This window comes from Engystomops pustulosus, chromosome 3 (genome assembly GCF_040894005.1).
Source record: "Engystomops pustulosus chromosome 3, aEngPut4.maternal, whole genome shotgun sequence".
Taxonomy (NCBI): domain Eukaryota; kingdom Metazoa; phylum Chordata; class Amphibia; order Anura; family Leptodactylidae; genus Engystomops; species Engystomops pustulosus.
The window spans coordinates 37360989-37373520 of NC_092413.1; the positions used below are offsets into that span (position 1 = coordinate 37360989).

General features: G+C 42.0%; 1 protein-coding gene across 2 annotated transcripts in view; it reads right to left on the bottom strand.

Moving 5' to 3' along the window:
* Positions 1-12320, bottom strand: part of PLCB1 (phospholipase C beta 1) — a 457336-nt gene extending 445016 nt beyond the window's left edge. For both annotated transcript variants that reach the window (XR_011854040.1, XM_072140489.1), the window contains exon 1: positions 12047-12320. Coding sequence is in view for 1 of the 2 variants with exons in the window: in XM_072140489.1 (XP_071996590.1) it covers positions 12047-12145 (99 nt within the window). In the remaining variant the exon portion in view is untranslated. The remainder of the gene's footprint in view (positions 1-12046) is intronic.
* Positions 12321-12532: the final 212 nt, after the last annotated feature.

Sequence of the window (12532 nt, forward strand, 5' to 3'; positions counted from 1 at the left end):
AGCGCCCCCTACACTCTATCTGTTTTGTCCTTCTAATCTGCTTCTATTTTTATTTTTCATTTGGTTCTTCTATTATTATAAACATATAAAAAATATATCAATAACCATTTATGACAATTATTCAGGGGAATACTCAATGGTGTTGATTAGAGGTGGCATATATGGATGAGTATGTACTATGTGTGTAGCAAGTTATAGCAATTGGGTTTATAACATAAACAGCTAATATAGTTTTGATGACCACAATGAGATATGAAAAATATAATCTCTTAACACATTTTGGGTTTGATCACATGGGATCCAGGCAGGGTTTTGAGGACATTACTGGCTAAACACCCCCTACACACCTCCCCATAAGCTGCAGCATAGAAAGGTATGGATGATATGTGAAGGGGGCGTGTACAATAGGACAGAGGAGGAAGGGGCGTGTTTATAATAGGACAGAGGAGGAAGGGGGGTGTACAAAAGGACAGAGGAGGAAGGAGGCGTGTTTATAACAGGACAGAGGAGGAAGGGGCGTGTGTACAAAAGGACAGAGGAGGAAGGGAGAATGTGTACAATAGGACAGAGGAGGAAGGGGGCTTGTTTATAAGAAGACAGAGGAGGAAGGGGGCGTGTGTACAATAGGACAGAGGAAGAAGGGGGCGTGTGTACAATAGGCCAGAGGATGAAGGGGGCGTGTGTACAATAGGACAAAGGAGGAAGGGGGCGTGTGTACAATAGGACAGAGGAGGAAGGGGCATCTGCACAATAGGACAGAGGAGGAAGGGTGTGTGTGTACAATAGGACAGAGGAGGAAGGTGGAGTGTGTAGAATAGGACAGAGGAAGTAGGTGGCATGTGTACAATAGGATAGAGGAGGAAGGGGGCGTGTGTACAATAGGACAGAGGAGGAATGGGGCGTGTGTACAATAGGACAGAGGAGGAAGGGGGCGTGTGTACAATAGGACAGAGGAGGAAGGAGGCGTGTGTACAATAGGAAAAAGGAGGAAGGGGGTGTGTGTACAATAGGACAGAGGAGCAAGGAGGCGTGTGTACAATAGGAAAAAGGAGGAAGGGGGTGTGTGTACAATAGTACAGAGGAGCAAGGAGGCGTGTGTACAATAGGAAAAAGGAGGAAGGGGGTGTGTGTACAATAGGACAGGGGAAGGGGGCGTGTGTACAAGAAGACAGAGGAGGAAGGGGGCGTGTGTACAATAGGACAGAGGAGGAAGGGAGTGCTGCAGCCTGATTTAGCTCAGCTCAGGAACACCCGGATGACTCCATTCACAGGATTACCATGCAGACTGGGGGGTTAATTTTATAATTTACAGGAGCCGCTGATTCATTTCAATATCATCATGCAGAGCAACTCACTACAGTAAATGAGGTAGGACCCTCAGTTTGAGGGTCTAGAGGTGCCTGATAGGTTCCCTTCTGTCTATCGTAATCGGTTAGCCAATAGCACGTTTACAGTAGCTAACATATTACATAGACAACGACTTACCATGTGGACAAAGCCAAAGGGCAGGCAAATAGTGTGAAAAAAGTGCATTTTTTTGTGGTAGGTTTTCCTTTAGAAAAGACAAAGATCACCATGTGAACCAGTCCTAAGGCTGTTGGGATGAATAGAACTGATTATAATCACTGTAATTGTCCCATTTGTCTAAATGGTGATGGGGGAAATCCATGTTTTTAGCAGAATAAATAACCACCTGAGAAAACAAATTAGTTTTTTTGTAAAAAAAAAAATCATTTCATTATAAACCTAAGTGTAAATATACTTTTAATACTTCTCTCTATTTTTAACATTTGTGTTTGGCCTGAAAAGGCACCATAAATATTATCCATAGATACAGCAGTCAGTAATGTACTGTATACCAATATTCTGATAAGAAATCTAGCTGCACATCCGTCTTCAAGACAGTTAAAAATTACAGATAAAAAGTCTTCCAAAGTAACAGACACCCTAACAGACCTTATTATACTGGATGGGATTGTTTGGTCTTAGGTTGAGTCCCTTCCATATTTTCTGTTATTTCCTAAATCGGACATAACAACAGGAAAAGGTGTGAACATCGCCTAAACGGATGATACTGCCAAAATGTAGATCTAAAGCAAAAAAGCAGCCAAGCACTACTCATGTATCAAGGAAAGCACAAATATGAGGATGGTGACATCTCCTTCATGGAGGCAGATTGCTTACATGGATAATGATATAATCACAGGAATGAAGAAAACACATGAATGATGACAACTGGGGAATATTTTTCTGTATATATTCATAAGGGCTATTTTTTTCTTCTACCTCATTGCATCTGAATAATAAATCATGGTCCTTATTGTGATGATTCCACTACTACTTCCGTGTAAAATATAAATTTACACTATGAGCCTGTATAATATTTAAAGGGGTTTTCCAGTAATAAAAATTATATTTTGAAATAATTCACAAATGCATGAAAAAAAGACGTAGGTAAAAAAATTAAAATTAAGAGCCGTGCATTGAGCCGGCCCAGACATGGCATTGGATATGCTATAGTAGGTGATACTATGAGGTGCGCCCAGATGGATACTATGCTAGGTCCTTCCTGGTGTAGTATTGTGCAATTGAGTCAGGAATTGGCATAGGCCTCACATGGCTTGTGTCCTCTCCTGTATATAACCCCTCACATGGCTTGTGTCCTCTCTTGTATATAACCCCCTCACATGGCTTGTATCCTCTCCTGTATATAACCTCCTCAAATGGCTTGTGTCCTCTCTTGTATATAACCCCTCACATGCTTGTGTCCTCTCCTGTATATAACCCCCTCACATGGCTTGTGTCCTCTCCTGTATATAACCCCTCACATGGCTTGTGTCCTCTCCTGTATATAACCCCCTCACATGGCCTGTATCCTCTCCTGTATATAACCCCCTCACATGGCTTGTATCCTCTCCTGTATATAACCCCTCACATGGCTTGTGTCCTCTCCTGTATATAACCCCCTCACATGGCCTGTATCCTCTCCTGTATATAACCCCCTCACATGGCCTGTATCCTCTCCTGTATATAACCCCCTCACATGGCTTGTATCCTCTCCTGTATATAACCCCCTCACATGGCTTGTATCCTCTCCTGTATATAACCCCTCACATGGCTTGTGTCCTCTCCTGTATATAACCCCCTCACATGGCCTGTATCCTCTCCTGTATATAACCCCCTCGCGTGGCTTGTCTCCTCTCTTGTATATAACCCCCTCACATGGCTTGTGTCCTCTACTGTATATAACCACTCACATGGCTTGTGTCTTCTCTTGTATATAACCCCCTCACATGCTTGTGTCCTCTCTTGTATATAACCCCTCACATGGCTTGTATCCTCTCCTGTATATAACTTCCTCACATGGCTTGTATCCTCTCTTGTATATAACCTCCTCACATGGCTTGTGTCCTCTCCTGTATATAACCCCTCACATGGCTTGTGTCTTCTCTTGTATATAACCCCCTCACATGATTGTGTCCTCTCTTGTATATAACCCTTCACATGGCTTGTGTCCTCTCCTGCATATAACAAAAAGTCAAAAGCCAAAAGTTGCACCTGCCAGGATAGGAAAAACAGAACATGAAGCACTAGAAAAAAGACATGACCATACACAAGGTGCAAAAAAGACCTTCCAAATGTCTCAATTATGCACCAAGTAAAAAAAAAATTGATACATGTCCCCCACTGTATATCATAAGAAAGCTCTGTCTATGATACTGAATCCTACCCAGAACTAAGTAGGCTCCCATATGCTGTGTCATTCAGTTCTGTCTCATGCACCATATCACAGGCCATAATGTAGTCCATCATTTTGCTTGACCCCTAAGGCCAAACATAGGATAAACATACAAACTCCATGGAAATGTGACATCAAGCCGAGCCCCCCTGGTGCTCCATAACATTGGCCTCCCGAAGACACCTGGAATTCTCTAAACTCCAGCTACAACACTGGGGTTGTGCCGCTCGTAAACACAACAATTATGCAAGAACCATTATTCAGCTATTTTATATAATGCAACCAGAAGGAGCAGACCTCCAACATTTCAGAATTCCCAGCAGACCCCTGCCATCTGTATGCAACTAGAAAATTGCCTGAAAACAATGTGATTCAAAGTTAAGGCAAACAAATAGAAGAAATGAAAAACACATTGGAAACGCTATTGTACTATTTTAGGATCTGGTTCAATGAAACATAAACATTATGAAACAGAATGCGGGAGTACAGAAAGCAAAGGGAGACCCACATATGGACTGTCTGATATATGTGTTATGCTAAGGATTTTAGTGGAATTGATTCTTTGGTAGAGGCTGGTATCTGTAATGGTTTGGTCTATTAAGATATGAACTTTATGGGGCAGATTTACTTACCCGGTCCGTTCGCGATCCAGCGGCGCTCTCTCTGCGCTGGATTCATCAAGGTAGTTCCTCCGACGTCCACCAGGTGGCGCTGCTGCGCTGAAAAGCATCTGAACGCGCTGGAGTTCACCGGGCCGGACGAAGTGAAGGTAAGCGCGTCCCAAGCGACACATTTCTTTTTTTAAATGCGGCGGTTTTTCCGAATGCCCCCGATTTCCGTCACGTGCATGCCGGCGCCGATGCGCCACAATCCGATCGCGTGCGCCAAAATCCCGGGGCAATACAGGGGAAATTGGCGCAAATCAGAAATATTTGGTAAACACGTCGGGAAAATGCGAATCGGGCCCTTAGTAAATGACCCCCTATGGGTACAATGGACATTATGGGGCACATTTACTAAGGGTCCATCGGACGCATTTCGTCGCATTTCCCGAATTTTTTCATTTTGCACTGAATTGCCCCGGGTTTATGCCGCACGCGATTGGATTGTAGTGCATCGGTGGCGGCTTTCATGCAACACAAATCGGGCGAGCGTGCCTTAGGACAAACCGCGGAATTTAAAAATCAAATTATGTCGCAATATCAGCACTCACATGCACCAGGAAGAAGAAGGTGAACTCCGGCGGACCTCAGCGGGGAAACGACACATGCAAGAAATTGGACGCACAATCTTAGTGAATCACGGCAGCTCCGAATCCTCGGCGGACATTTCTGATGGGCGGCGTCAACGGGACGGGTAAGTAAATGTGCCTCCTTGGGTTGTCATATTACAACCAGTAGTTACAAGAGCGGCAGTGGTTTGGACTGAGTTCAGGGTTGAACTATAGTACAGACTGTCGTTGTCTAAACTAGTGGCTGAACCAGGGAATGGCTGCATGCAGCAAAATTTTAACAGGGACAGTGGGACAGGGGCAGTATCAAAAAATTCAGTTTTTCATTAACTTTTAGATACTCACCTTTCCATGTAACCTTCCATGCGTGGTTCTGAAGCAAGAAGGTGCAATGATGTTATAACATTGCACCATTGCACCCTCTGCATCAACTCAAGACTTAAGTAGGTAGGACTTGGTCATGACTACTTGATCCTCTGATCACATCCCAGACTGGTCTTATGGGGACGGTTGGTCTAAACTATCAGTGGTAATTGGTATAATCTCTCAGTCATTACATCCTCTGCATCAACTCAAGACAGTAGGACAATAAAGATTCCCCACACACAGCCGGCAGGTATTTTCCTATGAACCATACCACTGATACCACTGACATATACATAGAACTATGGGCTGCATATGTTGCTTTTTGGCGCCAGCACAGGGCTCCTTCCATTTATTAACTTCATCATGGCCACTTGATTCTCTGATGAGACCAGTCTGGTCTTAGGATGTGGCACTGTGGTTGGGGACGGTTGGTCTAAACTATGAGTGGTAAGTACCATAGTGGTAGAACCTGTCAGTCATTGCATCCTCTGCATCAACTCAAGACATTAGGACAATAAAGATTCCCCACACACTGCCGGCAGGTATGGTCCTATGAACTTCTGACTGATATCACCGACATATTCATAGAACTATGGGCTGCATATGTTGCTTTTAGGCCACAACATAGTGCCCCTTCCACGTCAGACTGGTCTTAGGTCATGGCACAATAATTGGAGACCTTTGATCTAAACTATCAGTGGTAAGTACCATAGTGCTATGACCTGTCAGTGTTAGGCTCCCTGCATTCATTTCATGGTCCACAAACAATAGATCTATGGTTCGCTTTTTGAGGTCCGCTCACAGGCCAATGACAGTCATGAGGATGTCCAAGCTGCAAACACTGGCACAAGTAGGACCTGCTGTGAGTTTTGCTTCTCAGGCAATCGGTTCAAACAGTCCACCGTGGAAACCAAGGCCGTGTGTATGAGCCCATAAAGATTAATATGTCCATGTGCTATCCTTGTAATCAGTGGAAAGAACTTGGACTATGACCAAGGCATTTATTGATGTATTTGATCGTCTCATGGTCACAGGAAGTTCCTGTATTAATTATATGTTCAAAAACAACCTGAAATGGGGAAAACAACCTGAAATGTGGAGAATTTTAGAAAATATGGTATAAGAAACAGGCTCTATAATCCATAACGAATAAAGACTATAAGAATAAAGTCTACATACCTCTTCACATTGTATAGTCTTACTACACTTCATCTACAGTAAAATTTTGCAACATACATCACTACAACTGTATGTCTCCGTAATAACAATTTACAAACACAATAACCCCACAGTCATTTTCCGTTCCAATTTTACAAGTGTACAGTAAATCAGCAATGTGCCATGAGCCATAGAAACACATAGGTCTACACAGGAGCTGTGGACATAATATTCTACATTATTTTTCTAGAACTGCACATATACCAATAATGTATTCAAACATTACAAAGAAACTAAGTCATGAAAACCTTTGTGCCTGCGTAAATGGATGATGAAAAATGGACTAGATCTTTATTATGTCTTGTGCAGTGATCATAGGTTATGTACATGTATGTAATGTATAGGAATGTAATGACCCCCAGGAGTTCTGGGTCTAGCACACTGCCTCGTATTTGCTTAGTTGTAGATTTGTATTTGCCTTCTTGATAAAGAGCAGGTGTCTGCCCACTACTACACGTATCCACCTTGCAATGACTCGGCTTTGTGAAAGTCATGTCTAATAGAGAACACTGGGACGACATGTCACAGGAAAGCAGTGGAGCCGCATAGCAAATGTTTGTTTTACACACTGTTTATAAACTGTACTTACTGTATAGTACATATAATGTGGTGTATATATATTTATATATATTAGTAATTTATTTATAAATAAACAAATTAATTACTTTATATAGTACTATATTACTTTATATATATTCTTTATCTCTAAATATATATTTAAATATATAAAATTGTTTACATTCTTTAATTGATTCATTTCCATATATTTAATTTAATATTTTCGAATACACCCTGGTTTTCAAAAACATTCCTATTTTTGAAAAAAAACATCAAATACTTTTCCATGACATGTCCTTCCAAAATTTTCAGATGAGGCCAAAGGCTTTCTGAATGGGTACAGTGGGAGGAGGTGACTTTCTTTCGGGGTACATTCATATACAGGGGCGTAACTATATTGGTAGCAGCTGCTATGGGGCTCACAGCGTCAATGGGCCCCGACATCCACCAAGCTGGCAAACTAAAGAGTGGAGGATGTGCACAAATATATATATATATATATATATATATATATATATATATATAATATGCTGCAAATTGTATATAACAGTGAACATCTTCTAAAGTACACATCATGAATCAGCAGCTCAGATAAGAAATGTTGAGGGAAAGGGATCTCTTATCTCTGTCGTCTACGTTCCCCATGTAGTCAGAAGCTATTGGAACAGATCTGTGTATGTGTATAAATGTATATATCAGTGGATAAATGTGTGCGCATAAGTGTATAAATATGTGTACATGTGAGTAAAGCCACATTCACATGACCGTATGGGGGACGTGTGTGCGGATTCTTAGATTTTTACTGCAGGTTTCCACAATACTCATATTTAACTTGTAACTCTGTTTAACCCAGTCTGACGTGTCAGTTATGGTAAATAATTGCATAGTATAACAATTCTATAGCATCTTTTCTTGGGACTCAATGGGGCTCATTTACCAAGGGTCCGTCGGACCCATTTTCGTCCGGTTTCCCAGAGATTTCCGCTTTGTGCCGAATTGCCCCTGGATTTTGGCGCACGCGATCGGAGTTTGGCAGATCGGTGCCGGCTTGCATGCAGCAGAAATTGGGGGGCGTGGCCTTCGGACAACCCGACTGATTCAGCATTTAGAATTGTGTCGCAAGAAACGCACTTACAAGCACCGGGAAGAAGCAGGTGAACTCCGGCGGACCTCGGCGCAGAATCGGCGGATGCAGGAACTTGGGTGCACGAGCTACGTGAATCGCGGCAGACCCGAATCCTCGTTGGACAACGCACCGTGGGATGGCGACAGGACTGGGTAAGTAAATCGGCCCCTATGTTGTGCTATTGCTCTGTTATACCTCCAAGAAATGTATAAATATATCGTAGAATATAAACTCTTCATTCCTATCACTCCATCTGCCCATGTTATTGCACTGTAATGTCTTCATTTGTTCTCATATGTACCTAATGATCTGTACAGCGCTATGGAATATGATGGCGCTATATAAGTAAATTACTAGCTAGGTGTCACTAGGCTGCTGCTCTAAGTATCAGAGGACGTTATCAAATTATACAGGGATTCAACCATGTAACGGCTGTCAACCATTTGGCAATTACCTAATTTCCAATGGGAATAAAAGAGTAACAAATGATCCAATAGCGATCCTTAATGGAGCATTCAATTTATTACTAAAACAGACACATCCTAAAAAGAAGACATACCTCTTTTAAAGCACTGGTGAGATGACGCCAAGAAGATTTAGCATTAGATTTTATTCTCTCGCCATTAAAAAGCAAAATCCAATGTAAAAACCAGAAGGAATGCACAATAGAGGTTCAGATAAAGACATTAATTTTCTACACCGTATTTACTTCTTCAATGTGGCTTATGCACTAGAGCTGCACAACATGTCTACAGGGGCTTATTATTAACCACTATGTTATAATAGATGCTACACATTGTTACATTGCTGTACTATCCTGACAGCGCTGTACTACTGGGCGCAGTAACGGACTGACAGGAGATGAGCAATGGAACATCACTGACAGTTTTCAGCACTTGTCTATATGTGTGTATATATATATATATATATATATATATATATATTGATATAGATATGTGTGTTGTGAAAAGAAAATGTCAGCACTCCCAGATTGAAGGTGAAAAAAGCTTACTGATTTTTTCCATGTGCCAAACTATGTTTCGGCCCCTAAAGCCTGGACCCTTTCTAAACCTTGAGGAAGGCTCCAGGCTTTAGGACCCGAAACGTAGCTTGGCTTGGTTGGAATAAATCAGTACTTTTTTTTATCACCTTCAATCTGGCAGTGCTGACATTTTCTTTTCACTTATACCTTGGAGAACTCTGGTCCAGGTTCTGGGAAGTGCACCTGAGTGTATTCGTATCTGAGTGCTGCTACAACTCCTTTACAATTATATATATATATAAAGCAGCACACAGGAGTGTATGGGTGCATGCCAACAGGGCCAGGCTGAAGGTCTTCCACTAAGTACAAAATAGAAAATCAGCCCCACTCCAAATAAAGTCCAAAAAGAATGATCCTCTTTATTTCATAAGAAAATATGACAGCAACATTTAAAGCCGAAACGCCACTGTCACATCTTGGTATGGAGTAAAGCGCATGATTCTTTTTAGACTTTATTTGTATATATACAGGCGGTCCCCTACTTAAGAACACCCGACTTACAGACGACCCCTAGTTACAGACGGACCTCTGGATTTTGGTAATTTACTGTACTTTAGCCTTAGACTACAATAACCAGCTGTAACAGTTATCACAGGTGTCTGTAATGAAGCTTTATTGTTAATCCTGGTTCTTATGACAACCCAACATTTTTAAAATCCAATTGTCAGAGACCAAAAAAAAAAAAGCATTCAGACCCCTTCAATTTTTTCACTCTTTGTTTCAAAAAAAAGTGTACACTCTGCTCCCCATCTTGACAGAAAAAAACAGAAATGTAGATATGTTTGCTATTTAATCAACAACAAAACTGATATATTACATGGTCATAAGTAGTCAGGGCTGGCGCCAGCATCCGAGATGCCTGGGTAGGTGCCTGGGCCCCAAGCTGCTGGGGGGGCCCCACATGATGCAATCTCAGTCCTCGGCAGTCTATCTGGGGGCTTTATATAAAAAACTCATGAGAGGGCTCTCTGGGATGATAAACTAGGGAGAACTGTTTCCCTACTTTTTCACCCTATAGATCTTGGGGACACAGCATTACATGGATGAGAGGTGCTATGGTATGGGATTCTTTACAGATACAGCAGAGCGACTGAGGATTCCAGAGGAAGTAACAGAAAATTGTCTAAACATCTAAAAGTATCAGAGGTCATTTATATCAATGGATGGGAATTAGTACAAACAATTTAATAAAATTTTGCAAAAAAAAAAAAAATACATTATTTCATTTCTGAATCCAGTATATCAAATCAACTGCTGTGTCTCTAAGTTGGCAACAATGTATAACAGTATTATACGTATACTTCTTGTTTCAATGGAGTAATTTATGATTTGTTACATTACTCTGTGTTTTCTTAGATCCACATGTAGATATGTAGTATATTATGAACATATTATGTGATATTTTATAGAACGGCACATACATGTGATTTATATAACTGACCACTATCTATATGCCCAGCAGAGTATACATATATATGTACATAGGGTATACAGCGTAACTGCTATCTATATGCTTAGCAGAGTATAGGTATATATGTGTATAGTGTATACAGCATGCCCCCTATCTATATGCTCAGCAGAGTATAGGTATATATGTATACACTGTATACAGCATGTCCGCTATCTATATACTCAGCAGAGTATAGATATAGAGAGAGTATACAGCATGACCGCTATCTATATGCTCAGCAGAGTATAGATATATATACAATGTATACAGTATATATTGGATACAGCATGTCCCCTATGTATATGCTCAGCAGAGTATAGGTATATATACAGTGTATAGAGCTATATATTGTATACAGCATGTCCGCTATGTATATGCTCAGCAACATATAGGTATATATACAGTGTATACAGTATATAATGTATACAGCATGTCCGCTATCTATATGCTCAGCAGAGTATAGCTATATACAGCTATATATTGTATACAGCATGTCCGCTATCTATATAATCAGCAAGGTATAGATATATATACAGTGTATACAGCTTTATAATGTATACAGCATGTCCGCTATCTATATAATCAGCAGCGTATTGATATATATACAGTGTATACAGCTATATAATGTATACAGCATGTCCCCTATGTATATGCTCAGCAATATAGATATATATATATATATACAGTATATACAGCTATATAATGTATACAGCAATTCCCCTATCTATATGTTCAGCAGCGTATAGATATATATATACAGTATATACAGCTATATAATGTATACAGCATGTCCGCTATCACACTGAATAAACAACCACCTGTTTGTTGCCCACATCCAGCAAAGCCCAAGTGCAGTGTGCGGCTCCCTGGGGCATTGCTGGCATCTATGTAATGACTGATGGATAAGAGGAGCGTGTGAAGTGACAGCTGTCACCAGTGTCTGTGGTCGGGGGTCACATAATGGCCCTCTATGGGGTCTGTGCACAGAAGAAAGCGCTGCAGCCACATCCACTTGTCTTTGCCTCCATGTGACAAGATGCTTATTGAGTGTGGGCTGGAGAAACCTAACACTCTCCGGAGTAATATTTATATCCTCATTGAGTCATCTTGTTGGAAACAGAAAAAAAAACCCAAAGATCCCATCTGCCAGTCAATCACTTCTGTTTAACCCTTGCTGCCCCCTGCCCTGTCCCCTGAGCCCTGGAGTCTAGGACCCCTGCATTGCCACCAGCTGGAGTAGGCAGGAAGTGCAGGGCACATGTGGGCAGCAGCTGGCACACACCTGGGCATACATGCATGTAGCAGGGGGTACTTACATCATCCCATTTGATGCACTTGGATCCTCTTTTCAGGGTGTCAGAGACGCAGACACGTTTGAGCTGCAGAGCATGGACCCCTGGCTGTGCCCCTGCCATGTCCACACATTTATGCTTCCAGGGCAATGGGGTAAGACACAATTCCCGGGCAGGCTGTGGGTGCAGGAGGCAGATGAGGCTGGCACATAGGAAGCCTGAGCTACCGGCAGCAGCACAGTGCTCACAGCTCTGCCTACTCCTCCAGCTGCCTCCTCCTACTCCTCCAGCTAGAACCATTCAGCACTTGGCCCCCCTCTGCCATGGAGCAAGAAAGCCATACACATGCATATGCATCCGCCCTGCAATCACAGCAACTTCAGCACTGGCCGGGGAGATGGCTGGCTGCACAGCGCCACCTGCAGGAGGAAGACGGGCACTGCACACAGGCTGTGACCGCACAGCAGCGCAGCAATCCACTGTACAATTCCCTCTACTATCACTATCCCC